Source organism: Myotis nattereri, assembly GCF_964212035.1.
Source record: "Myotis nattereri genome assembly, chromosome: X".
NCBI classification, from domain to species: domain Eukaryota; kingdom Metazoa; phylum Chordata; class Mammalia; order Chiroptera; family Vespertilionidae; genus Myotis; species Myotis nattereri.
In genome coordinates, this window is record NC_138078.1 from 148,435,210 (window position 1) to 148,463,193 (window position 27,984).

Here is a 27,984-nt window from a genome sequence, read left to right on the forward strand (position 1 = left end):
CTTTACTCATACTGTGCCTCATAAATCATCATTCACTCACACTGTAATTCTTTGTATTCATATAAACTCTAATGCATTATCAACTCCATTCACTTTTACTACCTTTCATTACCCCATTCACTCACAGTCTGCTCCCATTTGAACTCTTTGTCACTTAAACTGCGTCTCATTTTCCCATCATTTACTCAGTCTCAGCCATAATTTTAGATTAGGGCACAGTCTAATACATAGTTACTTCCTCACTATGCCCCATGCTACTCACATCCACTCCACTCTGCTGCTCATTCACCTCCATTCCATAGCCCAGCCGTGGGCAAACTACGGCCCGCGGGCCGGATCCGGCCCATTTGAAATGAATAAAACTATCGAAATAAAAGACCGTACCCGTTTATGTAATGATGTTTACTTTGAATTTATATTAGTTCACACAAACACTCCATCCATGCTTTTGTTCCGGCCCTCCGGTCCAGTGTAAGAACCCATTGTGGCCCTCGAGTCAAAAAGTTTGCCCACCCCTGCCATAGCCCTTTCTCTCTCCAAATTTACTCTCAATTTGTCCTTCATTCATCATTGTAATTCATCACCCTCCCGGTACCATGTGTCTCCTGTTTACTGATACATCAACCAAGACAGAAAAGTCTGATTCGGTTTGACTGCACATACCAAAACCTCCACAAATACAAGTGACTTCAAGAAGTTGGAAAGGGATTCCTCACTTGGAGGCAGGTAGTTTAGGGTAAGCGTGGCAGCTCCAAGGTCACCAGAGAACTGTCTCCTCTGTGCTGTTGTTCCATCAAACTCATCTTCTACCTCATGGTCCAAAATGGGTGGGAGCGTCACATGTGCAGACTCTATGCTGGGACCAGCTGTCAGCTTTCCACACCACTTCACCTAGCTACCTGCTGTTTAGGCCACTGTATGAGGAAGTCTCGCCTGTAGGAATTGATGGTAGAGGATGCCCAGGACAGAGAAGGGGGGGGGGCGGGATCTTAGGTCTGCAGCAGAAAAGTTGGCCTCACATAGTTTGTGGATGCGCACTGTGAGCCCTAGGAGAGTTGCTGAGGGGCTGTGTCACTGGCTTAGGAACATTTCTGGAGCTGGCCATCACTGCACATCAACCCCCACCAACCCTAAAAGAGATCCCTCTGTGTGTGTGTGTGTGTGTGTGTGTGTGTGTGTGTGTGTGTGTCCTAGGTCTCCGTTTATTTATTCTTCAGTTTCTGGTTTGCCTTTAAACGCTTGACTGTCAACTCCCAGCCCTAGCCACTGGATGGAGCCAACGGCATTTTCATACCTCATAGACTTTGTGCACTCTATGCTATTCTGCTTCCCATCTGTCTTACTGTTCTATGACTCCTGCAAACCTGATGCTGCCTTCCAAAGTACAAGACACCAAAAATCTGCCTGCTAGAGCTTTCGTTAATTGGGTACTTCCTCTCTCTGCCGTAGGAAAATGGATCTTGGAAGTTTTAGGAATGGCGGCCTCCCCGCAGAACAAAGTAAACACCTGCTCCAGGCGGCCACCCTCCTGGGGTGCAGATGCGGTGGGCGTGGCCATATTCTGGGAGTGACGTTACAGCGTGGCCATCTTCCCTCTGCGCCTGCGCTGAAGTCTTGTCGCACTTGCTTCGGACAGCCGGGAGGGGCCGCTTGTTGACTATTGGCGGACTCAGGCTCCAGCTCAGACTGAGCGTGCGCGCGCGCGCGCGCGCGCACGCACACACACACACACACACACACACACACACACACACACACACACATATATATATACACACACACACACACAGCCCTGCAGCCTTGTAGGCTGGGGAGCCCGAGTTAGTTCCGAAGCGGAAGTATTGCTTGGATCTAGTTCTCTGCAGCGAACAGAGAAATGTTGTCGAGAGAGGGAAAGACAGAGGTTGAGGGGGCGAGTGCTTAGGGGTGATGGGCTGAGTGATGGGGAGTTCTGGAGGGCGAGTAAAGGGGTGTTTGTGGGGGTCTTTGATGTAGGGGGTTGTGGGGGTGAATGATAGAGGACCGAGAGGTCAGTGAATGAGGGTCTTTGGGCTCAATAGTGGGCAAGGTTATGGGGCTAGTCAGGGTTGAATGGGGCTTATTAAACGTTGACTTTTACACATTTTCCAGCACAGTGACCTGCTCTAAGGGCTCATAGCACCCCTCAGGCCCTTCCTTAGGCGTGCTCAGTTTCTCCCTCTGTTCGTGGCCCCTTGCCCAAGCCCCGAGGTAGGGGCCTGGTGCCAGTGTTCCAGCTGAAGTGACTCTGCACCCGAAGGCTTCCTTCTGGCTCCTGGGCAAGACGGCCCCAGTGAGGTGAGGAGAAGGAAGAAGGCACCTGAGAGGACTCACCTGCGTAAGGGTCCGCTCAGAGCCTGGGGCTTGGCATGGGTGGGACGAGGCCTGAGGCTGCAGGGTCTGCGGGGGACGGGGGGAGGCGGGGGGATGGGGCTAATGCCATGGGGTAATGTTTTAAAAAGTTGGCGGTTAACAGATAAGTAACATACTTATTTATTTAATGTGTTTTTTAAAGTAACACATGTAACTTCTAGATTAATTAGAAAATAGAAAAGAAAATCAAAAGGAACTAATTTTATGCCCCTACATTTAAATGCCCATTCTTAGGCATTTTTTAGTGTGTATAAGGAGTATGCATTTAAAATAAATATTTTTATTGATTTCAGAGAGAAAGGGAGAGGGAGACAGAGACAGAAACATCAATGATGAGAGAATCATTGATCAGCTGCCTCCTGCATGCCCCCCTACTGGGGATTGAACCTGCAACCTGGGCATGTGCCCTGACTGGGAATCAAACCATGACCTCCTGGTTCATAGATCGATGCTCAATCACTGAGCCACTCCAACCCTGCAGGAATATGCATTTTAAAACATTTAATGTACAGTTTTAAAATGGGTTCTTGCAGTTTTATAACCTACTTTTTTCTTATTTAGAAGTTTACTGTGATTCAGCTTAAATATTTATTCTATAACATTTAAAAAACTTAATTTAGATATATGTACAGAAAAGTACACAGATGTGTGAACGCTATGTGTTATATACAGTTGTCAAATTATGTTGTACACCTGAAACTTGTATAATGTAATTAACCAATGTTACTTCAATAAAAAGTACACAGATAATAAATGTACAGTTCCATACAACATTATTTTTAATAGCTACATAGCATTTCATCTCGTATTTCCTTATCAATTCCATATTATGCGTCATATAGGATCGTTTAAATTTGGCATTGTTAAAGTCAATGCTGAGATGTAGGTACTTACAGAGAAATTATGATATATTATTTCATTAAGGAAAATACCTAAAAATACAATTTCTGGGTCAGTGCATAAGTATACATAGAATAAACCTTTTGTGTTAAATATTAATATAAGGAAAAGAGGCAAGAATACACAGGTGGTTGTTAAAACCACATGGTTGCCCCAACTTCCACAGAGCAGCCTCATGTCTAGCTGGTGTGAGGGAACTTCTAGGCAGGTAATTCTGGGCACTGGAAGCCTGGTATAGTCTCTCATATGCTCTACACTTCTCCATTCTTCCAGCTCACGCATCTTCCTTTTCCCAAGAAGAGCAGGAAATGGCGGAAGCCCAGGTAAGACCTGTCTGTTTTTCCTCTGTTTTACCATAGATATGATGAGCTATGTAGGAATCTCTGACATAAAGTAGGAAATTATTTGTAAGTAAGCATTAGGATCAGGGACAATGAGCAGCAGCAGCAAGGCCCATGTAGACATGTGGATGACTTAGGGTGTCACAGATACTAATGCTGAGTTGTAAATTTCTCTTTGAGCCTCTGGCAGCCAGAGGGAAGGAAATACAACCAATAACCTGGCTCACCTTGCTTATAATAGGGAGATCACACCAAGTCCTCAGGAAAGAAAAGGTTCTTCAATTGCCTTTCAAGATGTTTCTTTGCTGGGTCTTCCTGTGGAAGGTGGAATTGTCTTCTACCATAGCCTGGTGAAAAACGCAATCCCTGGTTTCTACAGATATTTCTTATACCATTCCTCAGTGAGTAGAGACCTAATGTCAAAATGTAATTTGGAAATGAAATATCTTGGGGAACTGCTTGTCTTTCAAATTTTTCCTAAAGTAATTTTCTCAGTTGGAATTTTGATTCTCATTTGGCTAAGAGACAAAGTCCTATAGACACCTATAGTCCACCAACTTTTCCCTTTCCCTTGAATTTATTTTTTAAACAAACAAAATAGGAACAGATTCATGGATATAGTGAACAGACTGACAGCTGTCAGAGGGGGAGGGAGATTCGAGGATGGGTGAAAAAGGTGAAGGGATTAAGCAAAAAAAAAAAACCCACAAAAAAACAAATACTCATAGACACAGACAATAGTATGGTGATTACCAGAGGTGAAGAGGAATGGGGGAGGTAGAAGAGGGTAAAGATGTGATAAATGGTGATGGAAGGAGACTTGACTTTGGGTGATGAACACACAATACAATATACAGATGATGTAATATAGAGATGTACACTTGAAAAATATAATTTTATTTATTTATTACCATTTTCTTGATTAAGGCAGCGGTTCTCAACCTGTGGGTCGCGACCCCTTTGGGGGTCGAACGACCCTTTCACAGGGTCGCTTAAGACCATCAGAAAACACATATATAATTACATATTGTTTTTGTGATTAATCACTATGCTTTAATTATGTTCAACTTGTAACAATGAAAATACATCCTGCATATCAGATATTTACATTACGATTTATAACAGTAGCAAAATTACATTAATGAAGTAGCAACGAAAATATTTTTATGGTTGGGGGTCACCACAGCGTGAGGAACTGTATTAAAGGATCACGGCATTAGGAAGGTTGAGAACCACTGGATTAAGGTATTATGTATGTGGCCTATCTCCCCATTGCCCCCCAATCCCCCCACTAATGCCCTCACCCCCCTGTTTGTGTCCATTGGTTAGGCTTATATGCATGCATACAAGTCCTTTGGTTGATCTCTCCCCTTATCCCCATCCTCCCCTACCTTCCCTCTGAGGTTTGATGTTCTGATTGATGCTTCTCTGTCTCTGGATCTGTTTTTGTTCATCAGTTTATGTTGTGCATTATATTCCATACTAGGGGCCTGGTGCATGAAATTCGTGCACTGGGGGGTTGGTGTCCCTCAGCCCAGCCTGCCCCCTCTCACATACTGGGAGCCCTCAGGGGATGTCCTATTGACGGCTTAGGCCCGCTCCCAGCTCCCCTTGGGGATAGGGCCTAAGCCGCAGTCTGGCCTCCCTGTGTGGGAGTTGATCGGGCTGATCAGGGGAAGGCACCAGCCCCATCACCCTGCTGCTGCAGCCACTGCCAGTCACCACAGCCAGCAAGGTTTTTTCATCAACACGGACTCCAGTCCCTTCACCATGAAAAAATGACAACTTTCTTTAGGCATTTTCAAGATGTGTCTTTCATATAATAATAATGTCTTTATTATTTTTTTAGCCTCACCTGAGGATATGTTTCCATTGATTTTTAGAGAATGCGAAAGAGAAAGGGAAAGACAGAGAGAAACATCAAAGTGAGAAGAACACTTTGATTGGTTGCCTCCTGCATGAGCCCTGACCTGGGCCCTGGCCAGGGAGGAGCCTGCAACCTAGGTACATGCCCTTGGTCAGAATTGAACCCAGACCCTGCCATCGGCAGGCCAAGGCATTATCCACTGAGCCAAACCGACTAGGGCAGAATATGACATTTCTTAGCCCTCCAGCAGCGGACCTTCGTTTTTTTCACCAGGAGTGTGGTGAAAAACCCTGATGCCTCCACAAGAGGTGTCAAGCCTGGGCAGGGGACCCCCATCTCCCTCCCATCGCCGGCTCCGCCCTCGCCCAGGCCTGACGCCTCAGCCAGAGGCTTCGACCCCCATCACCCTTCGATCACCGGACCGGCCCCTCACCCAGGCCTGATGCCTCTGCCAGAGGTGTCAGGCCTGGGCAGGGGACACCCAGACCCCTCCCATTGCTGGCTCCGCCCCCCACCCAGGCCTGACGCCTCTGGCCCAGCCTTCAGGCCTAGGCGGGGGACCCCCATCTCCCCCCCATCACTAGCCCTGCCCCCTGCCAAAGCCTGACGCCTCTGGCCCAGGCGTCAGGCCTGGGCAGGGGACCCCCATCTCCCTCCAATTGCCATATCGGCCCCTTGCCCAGGCCTGACACCTTGGCCAGAGGCGTCGACTCCCATCACCCTCCAATCGCCAGATCAGCCCCTCGCCCAGGCCTGATGCCTCAGCCAGAGGCATTAGGCCTGGGCAGGGGACCCCCAGACTCCTCTGATTTCCAGCTCTGCCCCCCGCCCAGGCCTGATGCCTCTGGACCAGGCTTTAGGCCTGGGCAGGGGACTCCCATACCCCCCCGATCACCGGCTCTACCCCCCATCCAGGCCTGATGCCTCTGGCCCAGGGGACCCCCAGACCCCTCCAATTGCCAGCTCTGCCCCCCACTCCAGGCAGACACCTCAGCCAGAGGCCCTGACCTCCATCACCCTCTGATGGCCAGATCGGCCCCTTGCCCATGCCTGACGCCTCCACCAGAGGTGTCAGGCCTGGGCAGGGGACCCCCATCTCCCCGTGATTACCGGCTTCTGGGAGGCTTCTGGGGCTTCTGGGGCCAGCCTGAGGCTTGGGATGGCGGCCTGCGCTGGACCGCCCTGCCTGCAGTATGCAAATTAGCCGCCATCTTTGTTGGCGGCTAATTGGCATATCACACTGATTAGCCTATGGGAGGCGTAGTGAAGGTATGGTCAATTACCATGTTTGTCTATTATTAGATAGGAAATGACTGAGATCATGTGATATTTATCTTTCTCTGATTGGCTTATTTCGCTTAGCATAATGTTCTCCAGGTCCTTCCATGCTGTTGCAAATGGTAAGAATTCCTTCTTTTTAGAGCAGCGTAGTATTCCATCATGTAGATGAACCACAGTTTTTTAATCCACTCATCTGCTGATGGGCACTTAGGCTGTTTCCAAATCATAGCTATGGTAAATTGTGCTGCTATGAACATAGGGGTGTATATATCCTTTTTGATTGGTGTTTCTAGTTTCTTGGGATATATTCCTAGAAGTGGGATCACTGGGTCAAATGGAAGTTCCATTTTTAGTTTTTTGAGGTAGCTCCATACTGTTCTCCACAGTGGCTGCACCAGTCTGCATTCCCACCAGCAGTGAAGGACGGTTCCTTTTTCTCCACATCCTCTCTAGCACTTGTTGCTTGTTGATTTGTTGATGATAGCCATTCTGACAGGTGTGAGATGGTACCACACTGTCGTTTTGATTTGCATCTCTCAGATGATTAGTGACTTTGAGCATATGTCTCTTGGCCTTCCTTATGTCTTGTTTTGAAAAGTATCTAGGTCTGTTGCCCATTTTTTGATTGGGTTGTTTATCTTCCTTTTGTTAAGTTGTATGAGTTCCCTGTAAATGTTGGAGATTAAGCCCTTATCAGTGATAACATTGTCAAATGTGTTCTCCCATGCAGTGAGCCTTCTTGTTTTGTTGATGGTTTCTTTTGCTGTGCAAAAGCTTATTTTGATGTAGTGCCATTTGTTTATTTGCTCTTTAGTTTCCATTGCTCTAGGTCTGTATCGGTGAAGAAATTGCTTCGATGTATGTCTGAGATTCTGCTGCCTGTGGATTCCTCTAGTATTTTTATGGTTTCCCATCTTACATTTAAGTCCTTTATCCATTTTGAGTTTATTTTTGTGTATGGTGTAAGTTGGTGGTCTAGTTTCATCTTTTTGCATGTATCTGTCCAATTTCCCCAACACCATTTATTGAAGAGACTGTCTTGACTTCATTGTATGCTCTTGCCTCCTTTGTCAAATATTAATTGAGCACATGGTTTGCGTCAATTTCTGAGTTCTCTATTCTAGTCCATTGATCTATATGTCTGTTCTTGTGCCAGTACCAGGCAGTTTTGAGAACAGTGGCTTTGTAATACAGCTTGATATCTGGTATTGAGATCCCAACTACTTTATTCTTCTTTCTTCTTTCTCAGGATTGCTGCAGCTATTCGGGGTCTTTTTTTATTCCAGATGAATTTTTGGAAAGTTTGTTCTAGGTCTGTGAAATATGTCGTTGGTATTTTAACGGGGAGTGCATTTAATCTATAGATTGCTTTCAGTAGTATGAACATTTTGATGATGTTGATTCTACCAATCCATGAACGTGGGATGTTCTTCCATCTGTTTATGTCTTCCTCTATCTCCTTTTTCAGCGTCCTGTAGTATTCCGAGTACAGGTCTTTTACCTCCTTTGTTAAGTTTATTCCTAGGTATCTTAATTGTTTTGGTGCGATGGTAAATGGGATTGTTTTTTTAAGTCTCTCTTTCTCTAAGTTCACTTTTGGTATATAGAAATGCCATAGATTTCTTGGCGTTAATTTTGTATCCTGCTACATTGCCAAATTCATTTATTAAATCTAATAATTTTTTGATGGAATCTTTAGGGGAAACATATAATTTTATTAACCAATGTCACCCCAGTAAATTCAATAAAAATGTCTATTTTTTAATTTAGTGTACATTAAAATTGATTTTGTTGCTGTCCAGTCCAATAAATCTTTTTTTAAAAATATATTTTATTGATTTTTTACAGAGAGAAAGGGAGAGAGGGAGTTAGAAACATCAATGAGAGAGAAACATCGATCAGCTGACTCCTGCACACCCCCCAGTGGGGATGTGCCCGCAACCCAGGTATATGCCCTTGACCGGAATCGAACCTGGGACCTTTCAGTCCGCAGGCCAACGCTCTATCCACTGAGCTAAACCGGTTTCGGCTAGTCCAATAAATCTTAACACATTTATAAATTGGTGTAACTAATCTGTAGGGTATAGAATAGTTTCATCATGCCAAAACTGTCTCATGCTACCCCACCTGTAACCTCAGGCAAGCACAAATCTGTTCTGTATCAGTTTTATCTTTTTAAGAATGTCATATAAATGGAATCATATGGTATATAAACTTAAAAAAAAATTAAACTGTATTTTGAGATAAATGATTGACATGCAATGTAAAAATAATACAGAGAAATCCTTTGTGTCCTTTACCCAGTTTCTCCCAATGTTAACATCTCGCAAAACTATAATACAATGTCACAACCAGGAGATTGATACTGATATGGTCAGGACACAGTTCCATCAATGCAAGGATCCCTTGTGTTGCCCTTTTATAGTCACATCCACCTCTTTATACCATTCCTAGACTAGCAATTACTGATCTCCATTTGTAGAATTTTGTCATTTCAAGAAATGATCTAAGTTGAATCATATGGTATGTGACCTTTTGAAATTGGATTTTTTTCCCCACTTGGTATAATTCCCTGGAGATTCAGCCAAGTTATGAGTGTGTCAGTAGTTCTTTCCTTTTTATTGCTGAGTGGTATTCTACACTATAGATGTACCACAGCTTGTTGATCCATTCTCCTGTTGAAAGACATTTGAATTATTCCCAGTTTTGGCAATTATCAGTAGAGCTACTTTAAACATTCATAACAAGTTTTTGTGTGAACACCTGTTTTCATTTCTCTACAGTAAATATCGGATTGCTGGGTCATATGGTAAAGGTATGTTTAACTTTTTTTAAAAATTGATTTCAGAGGAAGGGAAAGGGAGAGAGAGGTAGAAAAATCAATGCTGAGAGAGAATCATTGATTGGCTGCCTCCTGCATGCCCCCTACTGGGGATCGAGCCCCCAACCGGAGCATGTGCTCTTTACTGGAATCAAGCCTGGAACCCTTCAGTCTGCAGGCCGACGCTCTATCCACTGAGCCAAACCAGCCAGGGCTGTTTAACTTTTTAAGAATCTGCCAAATTGTTTCCCAGAGTGGTTGAATCACTTTTTATTTTCACCAGCATTGTGTACTAGTAAGAATTCTAATTGCTTCACATTTTTGCCAGCCCTTGGTATTGTCAGTACTTTTAATTTTATTCATTCTAGTTGTATAATGGTATCTTATCATTGTTTTAATTTGCATTTCCCCAATGGCTGATGTTGAATATCTTTTTACATATGCTCATTTACTTTTTGCATATTCTCTTTGGTGAAGTTCTGCTCAGTCAAGTTCTTTGCTTATTTTTAAATTTGATTGTTTTCTCACTATTCAGTTTTTTTAATTTTTAAAAATTTTCTATTATAGTTTACATTCAATATTTTATATTAGTTTCAGATATACAACATAGTGGTTAGACCAGTGATGGCGAACCTTTTGAGCTCGGCGTGTCAGCATTTTGAAAAACCCTAACTTAGCTCTGGTGCCATGTCACATATAGAAATTTTTTTATCTTTGCAACCATAGTAAAACAAAGACTTATAATTTTGATATTTATTTTATATATTTAACAAAGAAAAAATCAACCAAAAAAATGAGTTCTCGTGTCACCTCCGACACATGTGTCATAGGTTCGCCATCACTGGGTTAGACTATCAGATACTTTACAGACTGTTCCCCCTGATATTTCCAGTACCAAACTGGCACCATAAATAGTTACTACAGTATTATTGACTATATTTCCTATGCTGTACTTTGCATCCCTATAACTATTTTGTAACTACCAATCTGTAGTTACAAATCTCTTCACCTTTTTCAGTTTTGAGAGTTTATATATTCTGTGTACAAGTGCTTTGTTAGATACATGATTTATAAATATTTTCTTCAAGTGTGTGGCTTGTCTTTTCATTCTGTTAACAGTGTTGTTCACAGAGCAAGAATTTTTAATTTTGAAAACGTCCAATTTATAAATTATTTCCTTTATGGTTGTGCTTTTGGTATCATGTCTAAGAACTATTTGCTGAACCCTAGGTCATGAAGATTTTTCATATTCTATAAGTTCTATAGAATATAAACGTTTTACATTTAGACCTGTGATCCATTTTGCATTAATTTTTATATAAGGTGTGAGGACTAGGTCAAGGTTCATTATTTTGGATATGAATTCCCATTTGTTCTAACCCTGATTGTTGAAAGGACCATTTTTGTCCATTGAATTGCTTTTACAGTTTGTCAAATATCAATTGGCCATATTTATGGGGTCTATTTCTGGACTATATTATGTTATATCTATCTATATATCTGCATAGTACCACAGTCTTAAAATCAAGTAGTATGATTTCTCTAACTTGATCCAGTTTTTTTCAGAATTGTTCAGTTATTCTTGTTCCTTTGCCTTTGTCTTTCTATAAAAACTTTAGAATAATCTTGTTACATATCTAAAAATTATCTTGCTAAGGTTTTTACAGGAATTGATTTAAACTTGTAGATCAGTTTGGAGAGAATTGATATCTTTATTATCAATTGTGGCTTCCAATCCATGAACACGGCATGTCTCTCTATTTATTTAGATCAGGGGTGGGGAAGCTTTTTTTCTGCCAAGGGCCATTTAGATAATTATAACATCATTCAAGGGCCATATAAAATTATCAACTTAAAAATTACCCTGCTGCCGAGACCAGTTTGGCTCAGTGGATAGAGCGTCGGCCTGCGGACTGAGAGGTCCCAGGTTCGATTCCGGTCAGGGGCATGTGCCTGGGTTGCGGGCATATCCCCGGTGGGGGATGTGCAGGAGGCAGCTGGTCGATGTTTCTCTCTCATCGATGTTTCTGGCTCTCTATCTCTCTCCCTTCCTCTCTGTAAAAAATCAATAAAATATATTTTAAAAAAATTACCCTGCTATATTTGGTCAAACATTTAATTAACTCACCCCTAATGCCTTGGCAGGGCCAGATCAAATGATTTCCCAGGCCTTATATGGCCCGTGGGCTCGACATTCCCTATCCCGGTGTTAGTGGATATATCAGTTTGTTTAACCATTCTCCCGTGTACATGAGAATTTTGATTGTTTCCAGTATTTTGCAATTAAGAATAATGCTGCAACAAAATATGTTGTGCATATGTTGTTTACTTATTGTTTAAATATATCTCCTATTTAAATTCCTACAAGTGACATTGCTGGATCAAATGGTAGTTTTGTTAGATATTGCCAAATTCCCTCCTGTAGAGTTGTACTGTTTCCACTCCCACTAGCATTGTATGATAGAGTCTGTTTCTACATGGTTGCACTAATAGAGTATGTTGTCAGGCTTTTAAAATTTTTATTTTTTTTTCAATCTGCTAGGTAAGAAATGATATCTCTCTATAGTTAGAATTGGTATTATTCTTACTATGAGTGAGTTGAAAATAATTTCATATATTTAAGAGCCATTTTTAGATCTTTTTTTGTCAATTGTCCCTTCTTTCTAATTTTCTATCAGGTATTTGTCCCCCTCCCTTTGTTTTTTAAGAGTACTTTATATATTAAGGATATTAATCTGTGATACATGTTGCAACAATTTCCCCCCTAGTTTGTCATTTGTCTTTGGATATATGTGTTTAGACTTGCAAAAGTGTTTTTATATTTTCGTGGTTTTATTTATAAATCTTTTATTGCATCTGTACCTTTACTTACAGTTAGAAAGTCTTTCCCTTTATTCAGGTTACCCAGGCATTCAACCAGGCTTTCTTATAATACTTTGTAGGGTTTAAATATTTTACATTTAGCCCCCTGATCCATTTGGTGTTTATTCTTGTGTATGGTATGAGGTATGGATCCAATTTATGCTTTCCAACTGGCTGTCCAGTTGTCCTGTTACCATTTATTACAATGTGGATCTGTTATCCTGTGCTTTGAGAGAATGCATACATCAAGGTATCCTCTAGTTACTTTGTGAGGGTGGGCTATCACAGTTTTTATTTCCACTGTTTTTCTAGCTACTCTTGCACAAGTATTTTTAATATGACTTTTAGTATTATCTTGTTAGTACCATTAAAGAGCTTGTTTTATTAAATTTGGGTCACATTAAATTTATATATTAATTTAGGGATAACTACATCTTTGTGTCATTCTGTCTTTGAAGAGTTTGACAAATCTGAAGTTGGAGGAAACAGTCCCCATAAGAGACCACTCTCATTTCTGACACTACCTACAATCTTGGGGTCCCAACAGCACCCTTAGGTTTGATAATTCACTGAAAGGGCTCATAGAACTCACTGAAACCTGTTATACTCATGGTTATGGCTTTTTACAGGGAGAGGACACAAATTGGAATCCACCAAGGGAAAAAGTGCATAGTGCAGGGTTCAAGAAATGACTAAATATGGGGCTTCCATTTTTCTCTCCCCATGAAGTTGGGATGTGTGATAGTACCCATGGAGTTCTGCCAACCAAGGATACTCACATGAGCCTTGGTGTCCAGAGATTTTGTTAGGTTTCATTTGATAGATATGATTTTCCACGTGGCTACTTGCCATCTCCAGCACCTCAGGGAGTGACCCAAAGCCCCTCCCCCCAAAAATCACATTATTATACTATCCATGGTGACCCAAGACTCCCATGCAAAACATCCTTCCATTCTTTCTTCCTTCCATTCCAGTCTGTCCTTCTTTCCTCCCCCTCCCCCTCCTTCCTTCTTTCCCTCCCTCCCTCCCTCCCTCCCTCCCTCCCTCCCTCCCTCCCTCCTTCCCTCCATCCCTCATTTATCTAGCTGTCTGTCTGTCTGTCTATCTTTGGTTATTTTAAGGAAATTACCATCAATTGTAATCTTAAATCAGGATTGGGTATTGAATTCTGTTTTAATATTTTTGTATCAGCATTTCTTATGTTAATTCTTTTAATCATATGGATTTTCTCCTTAGGTCTACTTAAATGGTGAATAATATTTTTTTGCATATGGATATCCAATTGTTCCAATACCACTTGTTGAAGTGGGAACTCCCATTTTGCATTCAATTGCCTTTGTAATTTTGTTGGAAATATTTTTTTTAAGTATGAAGATATAAAATACATCTATAATAATAAAAGTGTAATATGTTAATTAGACCAGACAGCCAAACAACCTTCCAGACGACCTTCTGGATGAAGCCGGGGCTGCGAGGGCCGAGGCAAGCCACCTAGCATGAATTTCATGCATCAGGCCTCTAGTTTAATTATAACATACATGAAGTATAGTTTATAAGTCTCCAGCTTGATGGATTATCGCAAAGTGAACACACTGTGTAACCACCCCATTGGTCAAGATTAAGACATAATTAGGACTTCTGAATTCCCACTTATGCCCTCTCCCAATCAATACCACTCCCAAAGTTAATCACTCTCCTGAGTTCTACATCATGGATTGGCCTTACCTGTTCTCTTACTACACATAAACTAGAGGCCCAGTGCGTGGGGTCTCTCAACCTGGCCTGCGGATTGCGAGAGGGTGCAGGCCAGGCCAAGGGACCCCATTGGTGCATGATTGGGGCTGGGGAGGGACCACAGGAGGGCTCCAGGGCGTGTCCGGCCTGTCTTGCCCAGTCTCCATTGAGGTCAATCAGGGCTGGCTGGCTGGAGAGGGACCACAGGAGGTTGGCCAGCCAGGGAGGGACCATGGGAGGGCTCCAGGGTGTGTCCAGCCCGTCTCGCCCAATCCTGATTGGCTGGACCCCAGCAGCAAGCTAACCTACCGTTTGGAGCGTCTGCTCCCTGGTGGTCAGTGCGTGTCATAGTGACTGGTTGAACAGTCGGACACTTAGCATATTATACTTTTATTATATAGGATAGAATCATGCAGTATATACTCTTTTGTGTCTGAATTCTTTTACTCAGCAGTATATCTGTGAGATTTATCTATGTTGGATATACAGTTGTAATTCATTATTTTCATTACCATACAGTATTTCACTGAATGACTGGGCCACAATTTACCTATTTTATTGTTGAGAGACATTTTTATTTTCTCCTCAATTAAGTATTAGAAATAGTGCTGCAGTGAACATCTCTGTACTTGTTTTCTAGAGCATATGTGCATGATTTTCTCTAAGGTGTGTACCTTTGGGTAGAATCACTGGATCATAGTGTATGCAAATCATTACCTTGAGTAAATAATGGCTAACTGTTGCCCCAAGCAGTTATACCAGTTTACATTCCTACTAACAGTGTGTGAAAGTTCCTATATCAAAACAATATTATGGTATTTTAGCCTACTTAATTGTAACCTCTCTGGAGGGTGCATAGTGGTGTCTCATTGTGGCCTAAATTTTCATTTACCTGAGAGCTCATGGGATTGAGTACATTTCATTGGTTATCTGAGTGCTAATGAGGTCAAGTACATTTTTCTCATGTTCATAGGTCATTTGGTTTTTCTTTTTAGTGAAGTGCCTATTCACATCTCTTGTCTATTTTTATGTTGTTTGTATGATTCTTACTGATTTGTAGAGGTTATGTTTCAGAAAAGATCCCTTTATCACTTGTGAATATTGCAGATAATTTCCCCATCTATAGCTTCCTTTTTTTACTGTTGTACTTTCAATCTTATAACGTTTATAACTGTTTTCCTTTAAGAATATTTTAGAATTATTTCCATATCCCAAGACTATGAAAACATTTTCCTATACTATTTTCTAGACACGCTATTGTGTTATCTTTCACATTACATTTACAATTTACCTGTAATTGATTTTTGTGTATGGTGACTATTAAGGGTTAAATGTCATTTCCCCTCATATAGATATCCAGTAACCCATCCACATTTATTTGAAAAGATCATCCTCTCTTCCCACTGTTTTGTAGGCCAACTCTGTCATAACTCAGGTGTCCATACATATTTGGATTATCTTTTTAGTTCTACTGGACTATTTGTCTAGCCTTGTGCTAATACCACATTGTCATACGTGTTCTATTATTTAACGGAATAGTTTTTTTCTACTGATTTGTGAGTTTCCCACAAAGTAGGTCACTAACTTGATATGAAGTAGGTATCCTATATTAAGTCATCATCATGAACTGGGAACCCAAACAGAAGTTTCCTTAAATTCCATCCTCATCACCCAATGATCAGCATTTTAGTATAAAATGAATGTGCAATTACAGGGACTCGTGACATTTGAGGATGTGGCTGTGGATTTCACTCAGGAGGAGTGGCAGTATCTGAATTCTCCACAGAGGATCCTGTACAGGGACGTGATGCTGGAGACCTACAGCAACCTGGTCTCTGTGGGTAAGAATGACTTCCTTGGGTAATTTTGCTGTTTATGATTATTGTGTCCAATAAAGGGTATTTATTTTCTCAATTTTTGGGAACTTTCAAAGTCTCTGAACTGTTTGAAGAGTTTGACACTGAATCCCAGGGATCAGAGTACCTTTTTCTCTCTCTGCTCTCCTGACAAGGTATTTGTGAACTCAAAACCCAGGCGAAATGATTTGACTTAACCATTGTGTCAAGTGGTAGGTCCCTTGTGCTGCCCCAAACTTCACCTTCCTCTTTCTCAGAGGCTCTGAAGACCAAGGAGGTGTTGTTGTCTTTTCTCATTAGCAGGGGAGCAAGCTACTAAACCAGATCTCATCCTCAATTTGGAGGTAGAAGAGCCATGCCTGGCAGAAGGAAAAATCCCAATTTGGAGCTTTCCAGGTAAGTGGGATTGACCCAGGTTATGAGGACAGGAGGTCCCAGCTTGTCAGTCGGGGCTGAGGACCTCTGAAAGGGCTTTCATGGATTGCTGGGAAATGTGGCCTTTATTGTTGTTTGAGGACAGGGACATGAACTCCACAGACATAAGACTGATACCACTCCCCTGTCCCACACCCACCAGACCACTCTTCTTCAGTTGGTGCTCACCCACAAGTTTCTGTACAGCTCCTTTCCCCATATATACGTGTCCTGTATATGCCAATCTCCTGCCCTGCACTTCTACCATTCTCATTTCTCACTATTGTATCTAAAGACAGGCCCACATTAGTCACAGGCCTAGGCTAGTGCTGCAATTTCAGATTGAATTATCTGATTCCATTAAGCTTAGATATTCCTATCAGATTTATTCTCCTAAAACATCTAGATTATCTCTTTTAAACGATATTTTTATTGATTTCAGAGACAAGGGAGAGGGAGAGAGAGAGAGATAGAAGCATCCATGATGAGAAAGAATCATGGATCGGCTGCCTCCTGTACACCCTCCACTAGGGATGGGGCCTGCAACCTGGGCATGTGCCCTTGACCAGAATTGAACCCAGGACCCTTCAGTCCTCAGGTCGGCGCTCTATCCACTGAGCGAAACCAGCTAAGGCTTGATTATCTCTTTTTAAAAAGAACTTTATTGAGATAAAATTCACATACCATAAAATTCACTCTGAGGTACACAAGTTCAGTAACTTTTTAGTACATTCATAGAGTTCTGCAACCATCACTTTTATTTATATTTATTTTATTGACTTTTTTTTAGAGAGAGAGGAAGGGAGAGAGAGAAAGAGAGAGGGAGAGAGAGAGAGAGAGAGAGAGAGAGAGAGAGAGAGAGAGAGAAAGGGAGAGAGAGAGAGGCTGCCTCTTGCACGGCCCCACTGGAAACCCAGGAACATACCTTGACCTGAAATCAAACTAGCAACTGTTTGGTGTAGGGGACAACACCCAACCAATTGAGCCACATGGGCCAGGGCTGCAACCATCACTTTTAGAGCACTATAATCACTCCAAAAAGAAACCCCTATCTCTTTTTTTAAAAAAAAATTTTTTTAATATATTTTTATTGATTTCAGAGAGGAAGGGAGAGGGAGAGAGAGATAGAAACATCAATGATCAGAGAGTATCATTGATCGGCTGGCTGCCTCCTGCACACCCCCTACTGGGGATCGAGCCCACAACCCAGGCATGTGCCCTTGACCGGAATCGAACCCAGGACCTTTCAGCCCATAGGCTGATGCTCTACCCACTGAGAAAACCAGCTAGGGTGAAACCCCTATCTCTTATTAGTCACTCTCCATTCCCTGCCTATCCTCTGGCAACTACTAATCTACTTTCTGTCTATGATTTTGCCTATTCTGGACATTTCATATAAATGGAACCATATAAAAATATGGCCTTTTATGCCTGGTTTCTTTTACTTCTTGGCATGTTTTCAGGGATTGTCCATCCATATTGTAGCATGTGTCTGTACTTCATTTATGGCAGAATAATATTCCATTATATGGATACTAGAGGCCCAGTGCACGAAATTCGTGCATGGGAGGGGGCTCCTTCAGCACAGCCTGCACCCTCTCCAATCTGGGACCCCTCGGGGAATGTCTGACTGCCTCTTGCAATCCAGGACTGCTGGCTCCTAACTTCTCGCCTGTCTGGCTGCCTGATTGCCCCTAACCACCTCTGCCTGCCTGATCCCCCCTAACCCCTCTGCCTGCCTGCCTGATAATCCCTAATTGCTCCCCTGCTGACCTGATTGTCCCAACTGCCTCTGCCTCGCCCATCACCTGGGACCCAGGATTCCCTCCTCTGGCCAGTCACAGGCACCAGACCCAGGATTCCCTCCCTCTGGCTGGCCACAAGCACCCAGGACTCGGGCCAGCCTCACCCGGGCCAACCATAGCCCCAGGGGACTGTGGACGGGTGGCTTCACCTGGGCCACAGCCACAGGTGCTGGCTCCCGGGACCACAGGGTGGGCGGCTTGTCCCTCTCCTGGGCCTTAGGCGCAGCCGCTGGTGCCTGGGACCACAGGGAGTGTGGCTTGTCCCTCTTCCAGGCTGCAGGCACAGCCGCTGGCTCCTGGAACCATGGGGACCATGGGGCATGCGGATTGTCCCTCTTCCAGGCTGCAGGTGCAGGTGCAGTTCCTGGCATCCAGGACCACAGGGTGGAAAGGTTGTCCCTCTCCCGGGCCACAGCCTAGCTGGTCCCCATTGCTCTCTCATGAACTCATTTGTGCCTGGCTGGTCCCCATTCCTCTCTCGAGAGCTCATTTGTGTCTGGCTGCTCCCCATTGTTCTCTCTTGAGCTCATTTGTGCCTGGATGGTCCCCATTCCTCTCTCCTCAGTGTTGAGTGTCTGAGCTGTTATGGCATGATGGCATGAGGGCATGAGGGTGTGATGACCATTTGCATATTAGCTCTTTATTATATAGGATACCACATTTTGATTTTCATTTGTTGGGACATTTAGGTTGTTTACACTTTGATGGTTATATGAACATTAATGTAGAAGTTTTGGTGGTGATGTATGTTTTCATTTCTTTAGAGTACATACATAGGAGTGGAATTGTTGAACAGTGTGATAACTGAGTGTTTAACATTTTGTGGAACTGCCAAACTGTGTAAATATCCTGTTCCTCAAAAATTTTTTATTCAGTGGTTTTAGCATTCCATGATGATTCTTGCCTAAATCAGTTATTACTTATATGGTTGAAAAATGATGAATTTTCTATCATTCCTTCTACATTTGTATGTTTGTAGTCTTCTGTAAAGAACTTTCCCTTACCCCATCTCAACTAATTAACTGGCCAAAGGAAACTCCTTCAAATTGGCTTCTGAGTCTTTGGTAGATTCCTTGCTTTCTGTTACAAGATGTTCAAGGATCATTTCACATATTTCCTTCTTCTGACCTGAAATCAGACACTTCTTCTATGAAGCCCCCATTTCTTTTTCATGGTAAATGTTGTGAGACCACAATTTAGATGTTAGGGAATGGTTTCTAAGCCTTTAGAAACTATGTAAAAAATATATTTTTAAGAGAAAATACATCATATATTCAAGTTGGTATTTCCAAATCAAATTCTGGAGTTAAACATTTTTAATTAATATTACATCTAGTGATATTGTTAATCTAAAAAAAAAGGCCAAAGTGAGAGGCAACAGCATTTATTTGAGGTAAAAAAGAATAGGTATTCAGTATAAATTGGTAGTTACAAAATAGTCATGGGGATGTAAAGTACAGTATAGGGAATATAATCAGTAATATTGGAGTAACTATGATTGGTGCCAGTTGGGTAGTGGACATATGGAAGGGAACACTTTGTAAAGTATATGATTGTCTAACCATTATCCTCTACATCTGAAACTAATAGAAAATAATATTGAATATAAACTGTAATTGAAAAATAAATTTTAAAGTTCTTAAAAAGAAGAATACTTATTCGGGAAGCATTGATTCACGCAGAAACCCAAATAGTGTTCTGATTAGGAGACAAAGGCAAGGGGTATTAATGACAAAGGTAAGGGAAACAATCACATCAGTAGAAAGAAGTAATTTCTATAGATGTAGATAAGCTATCATAGTGATGCTAATTCTAAACAATGTTTTTAATTTTCAGTCCAGTAGTTTGGTAGTAATCAGTTCTCTAGTTATAATATCTGCTTTTTAAAAAAATATATTTTATTGATTTTTTTACAGAGAGGAAGGGAGAGAGATAGAGAGCCAGAAAGATCGATGAGAGAGAAACATCCATCAGCTGCCTCCTGCACACCTCCCACTGGGGATGTGGCCGCAACTAAGGCACATGCCCTAGACCGGAATCGAACCTGGGACCCTTCAGTCCGCAGGCCGACGCTCTATCCACTGAGCCAAACCGGTCAGGCATATCTGCTTTTTTATTATCTTTCCAAGCAGTTGTTTGAAATACAGTGTTGCCTTAGGCCCAATCCAAAGGTTTGGGGTTTTTTTGTCCTGTTTTTAACATTCAAAGGTTTGAGGAGTAACATGTGCAAGGCAGTTCCTCTAGGATAGCAGGTCTAACTCCATTTTAAAGTGGCTCCACTTATATTATTTTTTATAGTAGTATTGTTAGTGTTATTCTGAGACTGCTGAATATAGAGGGTTGAATCAGTTGAAGTAATCATGTTGGTACCATTGAGAATCAAGACTTTTCAGCATGGTTGTTAGGAAATATAGATGAGAGGATATTAGGGAATCCTTTTGATGTCTGATTATATAAAATTTGCAAATGTTAAGGAACAAAAATTCAAGCGAGTAACTTTGAAGATGTAATTGACAGTAGTAAACAAGTCGTGAATCAGAGAGCATTCCATCTAGCAAACAGAAGGGAGCTTCAAGGAGTTGTACAACATGGTAGGTTTTTATAGGTAGAAGGAGAGTGGGACAAGGAGGTTTAAAAGAGTGTATTATTTCAGGTACGGTCAGGTCACTTTCTCTTAGGGGAAGGGAGGGGATCTTACTAGGCAGATTACCTCATTAGTGTTGATTAGGAAGTTCTAGAGTGGTTTTAAAATTCTACTCTTGGGAGAGACTAAGACTGCAATTATTAACCCTTGGTGGGGCTTCCTACAAGTGACTCCAATTTGGATCTGTTGTTTCTTTTTAACACAAGTATTTGTTTGGTTTCAAAGTCAAATCTAGAGAACAGGTATTTTCCAAGAAGTCCAGCTTCTTTCCCTTTTCCATCCCACTCTCTTCTTTCCTTCTCCCTATAGGTTAACACTAGCATCAGATGTAACCATTTATTAAAATTTGAAAGTGTATCTTTCCATTGTTTTTCACAGGACCCTATATAAATATGTATTTATATATATTTTCCCTTCTTCAGAAAAATGTTAGCCTACTCTGCACAGTTTTATTAACTGTGTTTTCACTTGCTATTCAAGAACAGGTGAATTACATTGAGATATTCCTTATTTTCAATAGTAATATATTGGCTTAATCATAATATTAGTAGTAGTTGTAGTAGTAGTAATAGTAGTAGTAGTATATTAATTGTTCTAGTAAACATTTGAAAACACTTTTTTTTAAATTGAAAACATTTCTTATGTGCCATATATACTAAGTAATTTAATTATATCACTAAACATTTGGGTGGGCACTGTTATAATTCCTCTTTTCTAGGTGGGAAAGTAAGACACAAATAGATAACTTGCCTAAGTTCACAGAACAAGTGAAAGGCTAAGGCAGGCTTTGATCCTGGGCTAGAGAATCCATGACCCTAGCCCAGTGGTTGGAAAACTGTGGCTCGCAAGCCACATGTGACTCTTTGGCCTCTTGAGTGTGGCTCTTCCACAAAATACCGACTTCTGTGCATGAGCCACGAAGTTTCAATTGCACTGTACATGCGCGCCCGCACGTGGTATTTTGTGGAAGAGCCACACTCAAGGGCCAAAGAGCCGCATGTGGCTCACGAGCCGCAGTTTGCTGACCACTTCCCTAGCCACATGTACTATGCTTCTTACCACATAAGAAGGTCCTATTCAGTAGATACTTGGTGGAACTTGGGTCCCATCAGATGTATTTTGTAAATGCTTTTTCTGTGATTCTAATGTTCACTCCTAGATAAGAACTAGTACTTTGCAATCCAAAGAAAGGATGTCATAGAAGGGAAACCACTGCTGCATGATCCATTTTAAAATTCAGTATTATTATTATAAATGTTATCCTTATTAAATTTAAGTGGTTATATGAATAGTTTAGTTATTGATACTCTTCTTTCATCTTCTCTGTATGAAATTTTTCATATAAAGTTTTAGGAAAAACTTCAAAAGTGAACTTCAAAAATGACAAAAAATTAAGTAGATGTATAAAATGTATTTACCATATTTTATTGACTTCAAGATACCCTTGGGTTTTTAGACATATCACTATGAAAGAAAAATTTCCACCAATTAATTTTTGACATGTCATTGATTGTAAGGTGATTCTGGATTCAGAAATGTTAAAATGTGGAATGATATTCATCTTGTGACTGATGAAATATGGTATATTAAAGACAAGGCTTTGCAATTTTAACTGAGTGGTACATACAGATGAGCAACTACTTTAGAAGTTAATAAAAATTAGTTATAGAGGTAAGTTTTGAAAAGACTGAACTTCTTAAAAGTTATCCACATTTTGACTATAGAAGAATATGGAGGACTAGGCTCTGTGGGTAATGGAACATGAGAAAGGGTTTGGAGTTAATAATAGGCATAGCGTTTAGTAGAAATAGTATAGATAGGAGTAGACGGTGATGTTGAAGAACTGTGAATGCAAGCTTAGATAGATACAAAGGTGAATCCAGATTGGGCCAAGATTTTCAGGTTTTTCTTTGTTTTTGTAAGGCTAATTATTCTAAATCTCATTTTCTGATAATGAATTTAGGATTTTTATAAATAGTGTAAGTCAGGTAGAGTTAAGAGTTTATATGGTAGCCCTGACCGGTTTGGCTCAGTGGATAGTGTCAGCCTGCAGACTGAAGGGTCCCAGGTTCGATTCTGGTCAAGGGCATGTACCTTGGTTGCGGACATATCTCCAGTGGGGGGTGTGCAGGAGGCAGCTGATCGATGTTTCTCTCTCATCGATGTTTCTAACTCTCTATCCCTCTCCCTTCCTCTCTGTAAAAAATCAATAAAAAATATATATCTTTTTAAAAAGTTCATATGGTATATGATGATAAAGGGTGATAAGGTCAACAAAGTAGATGGAAATAAGAGACGATGTAAATGTAGAAATAAAGACTTAGGTGTCAAGGCAAGATTGTTCTCAGTAACAAAAAAGCTAGTAGGTGGGATTTTAGTAAAAGAACAGGATTTGATGGTCAAGTTTCTCTCTACAGGAACTCTAATAAAATGTGCTAACAGTATCAGCTTTCATATGGCAGGGCATTTATAAAGAAGGTCCATTCTATAATATCAGAGTATAAAAATGGTTTATTCTATTTCTTTCTAGAAGAAACCTGCCAAGTTGATGAACAGATTGAGAGGCAGAACCAGGATGATGAAGATAAATGTTTTCTGATGCAAGTTGGATTCCCTGACAAGAAAACAATTACCACCAAGAGTGACCGTGACTATAATGAATTTGGAAACACACTTTATATGAGTACAAACCTTGTTGCTTCAATACAAAGACCCCATAAACATGAGTCATTTGGAAATAATATGTTAGATAATTTAGACTTATTTAGTAGAAGCTCTGTAGGAAAGAGATATGATAATGGAAGTGCAAAATTATTATTTCATACTGAATATGAGAAAACAACTCCTGGAGTGAAAACTTATGGATATAAAGAGTGTGGGAAGACCCTCAGGAGAAAGAAAGGTCTTAGTCTACATCAGAGAATTAAAAATGGAGAGAAACCCTTTGAGTGTACTGCATGTAGGAAAACCTTCAGCAAGAAGTCACACCTCATTGTACATTGGAGAACTCATACGGGAGAGAAACCCTTTGGATGTACTGAATGTGGAAAAGCCTTTAGTCAAAAATCTCAGCTCATTATACACCTACGAACTCATACAGGAGAGAGACCCTTTGAGTGTCCAGAATGTGGAAAAGCCTTCAGAGAAAAGTCAACTGTCATCATACATTATAGGACTCATACAGGAGAGAAACCCTATGAATGTAATGAATGTGGAAAAGCCTTCACTCAAAAGTCAAATCTCATTGTCCACCAGAAAACCCACACAGGAGAGAAAACTTATGAATGCACCAAATGTGGGGAATCTTTCATACAGAAGCTTGATCTAATTATACACCATAGCACTCATACAGGAAAGAAACCCCATGAATGTAATGAATGTAAGAAAACTTTCAGTGATAAGTCAACTCTTATTATACATCGAAGAACTCATACGGGAGAGAAACCTCATAAATGTACTGAATGTGGGAAGTCTTTCAATGAGAAGTCAACTCTCATTGTGCATCAGAGAACTCATACAGGAGAGAAACCTTATGAATGTGATGTGTGTGGAAAAACCTTCACCCAGAAGTCAAACCTTGGCGTACATCAGAGAACTCATTCTGGAGAGAAACCCTTTGAATGTAATGAATGTGAGAAAGCATTCTCCCAGAAATCTTATCTCATGCTACACCAGAGAGGTCATACAGGAGAGAAGCCCTATGAATGTAATGAATGTGAAAAAGCATTTTCCCAGAAATCATATCTCATTATACATCAAAGAACTCATACAGAAGAAAAACCCTATAAGTGTAATGAATGTGGCAAAGCCTTCAGAGAAAAATCAAAGCTTATTATACATCAGAGAATTCACACAGGAGAGAAACCCTATGAATGTCCTGTATGTTGGAAAGCTTTTAGCCAGAAATCACAGCTCATAATACATCAGCGAACACACACAGGAGAGAAACCCTATGCATGCACTGAGTGTGGCAAAGCCTTTAGAGAAAAATCAACATTCACTGTACACCAAAGAACTCATACTGGAGAGAAACCCTATAAGTGTACAGAATGTGGGAAAGCCTTTACCCAAAAATCAAACCTTATTGTACATCAGAGAACACATACAGGAAAGAAAGTCCACGGGAAAGGCCACACCCAGAAGTCAAAGCTCATTATACATTAGAAAATAAATCAGTAGTGTCTGTTATGTTCCCTGAAGGAACATTTCATTTTGTTAGCTATGTTTTTTAAGTATGTTCTGACTTACGGTTTAAATATAGGGATAAAGTCAGCCTTTTTTTTTCCATCTCAATCTTTACCCAAAAACTACAGGGAAGCAAAGAAACAGAAGTGTAATCTCTGTATCTGACAAAATTAGGAGATAGCTGAAACCCTGATGAGAGGGTTGCCACAGGCAGATGTGGGAGATCTCCAAGGACAGAGAATGCTCAAGGCTGCAGATGTGAGGCAGCACAGGTAAGGACGCTTAGTAGAGGTTCATATACAAACACAACAGCAGTAACCCAGAGCATGGGTAGGTGGGAGGTAGGATGTTTCCTAGATCCATTTGGCATCTGAGGAGAGATAGGCTGGGGTCTTGACAAGGAATTGCTCAGACTAATCATATTTAGTAGAAACTAGTCTGTACTAATCAGATGAGCAATTGGTGGGGGTTGGGGCAAGAGAAGGCAGTGTTTTTTGTGACAAACCCTACAGCTTCCCCTATTTACTGACTCAGAGAATCCAAGTCTGAAAGAACTACCAAATGGAAAAAATCCCAGTTGCAAGAGAACCTCTGATCTGCCTTAAATGTTGCCCTGGTTTCTTTTTCCACATGAACCTCCAGCAAACACCATGTCCAGGAAAAACTCTTATTTAAAGAGAAATGATTCCAAAGTAACCAAAACCACAAATGTGCATGGCTTTTCCAGCAATTCCACTTCTAGGAATGTATATACTCCTGCATATACAAAATCATGAACGCACAGAGGAATTCACTGCTGCACTGTTGTGAAAACAAAAGGTTGGAAGCTGTAGATATGACAACACCAGGGGTCTGGTTCCTGAAATCCTGGTATGTTGACTCAGCAAACTCCTAGGTAGAAAAAAATGAGTAAAATATATAAAAAGAACTTTTGAAGACGCCATTTAAGAAATGATGTGGATGCTCTCCAACATACATTATTAGGTGGAAAAACCAAGGTGCAGAATAGTGAGTATAATGTGCTACCATTTATATATAAAAAGGAGAACATATGCTAAGTATTTAGTGTGTATGGATAAACTGTCTCTGGAAAGATAACACAAGAAGCTGGTAACCATGATTACCTCTGGGAAAGAGAAGGGGAAGTGGGTAGCTGGGGGGATGAAATTGTTAGGGAGACAACAGTATATCCTTTCATAACTTTTGAAAATTGTACTGTGTGGAAGCACTACCTTTTCACTCAATAAATAAAACTTTTAAAAAGCATGGTTTGTTCTATTACTATTGTAATGAAGTCAGATTCTAGATACAAGATTTCAACATTTAATAGAGATATGCTCATTGTGGAGTTTTAGTTTTCTAGAGTGAAAAAATTGAATAATCAGAACAATAGATGTCCACTTGGGGGTGCAAATAATGTGATTCTCAGATCAGCTGGGACCACATTCTGTAAACCTAAAATAATTGAGGCTGGTACACATTTCTTATTTAGTATATGTAGTGACATCTGTGAGAGTATCCTGTACTAAAGCCTGTCAATGGCTTTCCACATCTTAACATTGAATTACCTTGTGTGTGTGTGTGTGTGTGTGTGCGTGCGCGCGCACGCGTACACACACACACTCACACACACACACACACACACACACACACGCTTTTAACAAGAGATATAAAACATAAATCTACAGAGAAGTTGAGTGCTTGCCCCTCAGGTCACACTACTGCCAGTGGCTGCATTTTCCAAGGTAAGGGACAGATTGAGAGCCGTGGTCTGAATGGGCATGGCCAAAGACTGTGTAATAGCACATCTGCTCCAGAATAAGAAGTCCCACTTTGTGCATGACAGTCTTTGTGGCCCTGATGCTTCTGAGGTGGAATTGGGCAACCCAAGCTATCTAAAACCTGGGCCTGGTCAGTGTTTCTGTAAGAAAATAAGCTGTGAGTTCACTTTTTTATGAGTGATGTTAAGTCAGACATGTCATAGAGGGTGAGGCAAAAGTAGGTTTACAGTTTGTATGGAAAATACAATAATTAATAATACAAGAATAAAGTTGTGTACTCACAACTGTAAACCTACTTTTGCCCCACATTATTTAGTGCCTTTCCATGGAGAAGAAAGTTTGGGGGGAAATGTGGGGTTAACTTCCTTGCTCCTTGTGCAGTCTGCTGAGAGAATGCCTAAGGACACTAGACATGAAACATTTCATTTTCCTGCTGATAAAGAATATTCCTGGGGTTTCAGGACCATCAAAGATCATTCTAAAGTGGGGTGGGGCAAGTCAGATCTTGCCATTTAAGGTTAATCTTGGACTCCTGCTTTCTGGGACACAGATAAGACAAACAGCCCAGTTTAAAAACGGGCAAAATATTTTAAAAGATACATCGATCAAGATGATATACAGATGGCAAATAAGCACAAGATACTCAACAGCATTAGTTCTTAGGAAAGTATAAATTGAAACCACAGTGGGATACCACTTCACTCTTACTGAAATGGCTAAAATTACAAGGGCAAAGAAATGAAGTGAATGGACACGTACATACTACTGGTGGGAATGTAAAAGGGCACACCACTTTGGAAAAACAGTTTGGTAGTTTCTTACATATTTAAATATATACTCACCATATGATCAAACCATTCCTAGGTATTACACAGGAGAAATGAAACTACGTCCACACAAAGACTTGTATATAAATGTTCATATCAGTTTTATTTGTAACATCCAAAAACTAGGAACAATATAGATTTTTATCAACACATTAATGGATAAACAAATCTGGTATATCTATGCAATGAAATACCACCTATCAATAAAAAGGAATACAGGTACATGTAACATCACAAATGAATCACAAAATAATTATGCTGAATAAAAGAAGGAA

General features: G+C 40.9%; 1 protein-coding gene across 1 annotated transcript; it reads left to right on the forward strand.

Annotated features, from left to right (window-relative positions):
* Positions 1-1,688: 1,688 nt before the first annotated feature.
* On the forward strand, positions 1,689-26,353 carry LOC308512111 (uncharacterized protein). Its single transcript, XM_081081920.1, has 5 exons — positions 1,689-2,316; positions 3,565-3,614; positions 15,912-16,038; positions 16,354-16,449; positions 23,447-26,353. The coding sequence occupies exons 2-5, from the start codon at positions 3,600-3,602 to the stop codon at positions 25,078-25,080; spliced, it is 1,872 nt and encodes a 623-aa protein (XP_080938046.1). The 5' UTR covers positions 1,689-2,316; positions 3,565-3,599; the 3' UTR covers positions 25,081-26,353.
* The last annotated feature ends 1,631 nt before the right edge of the window (positions 26,354-27,984 follow it).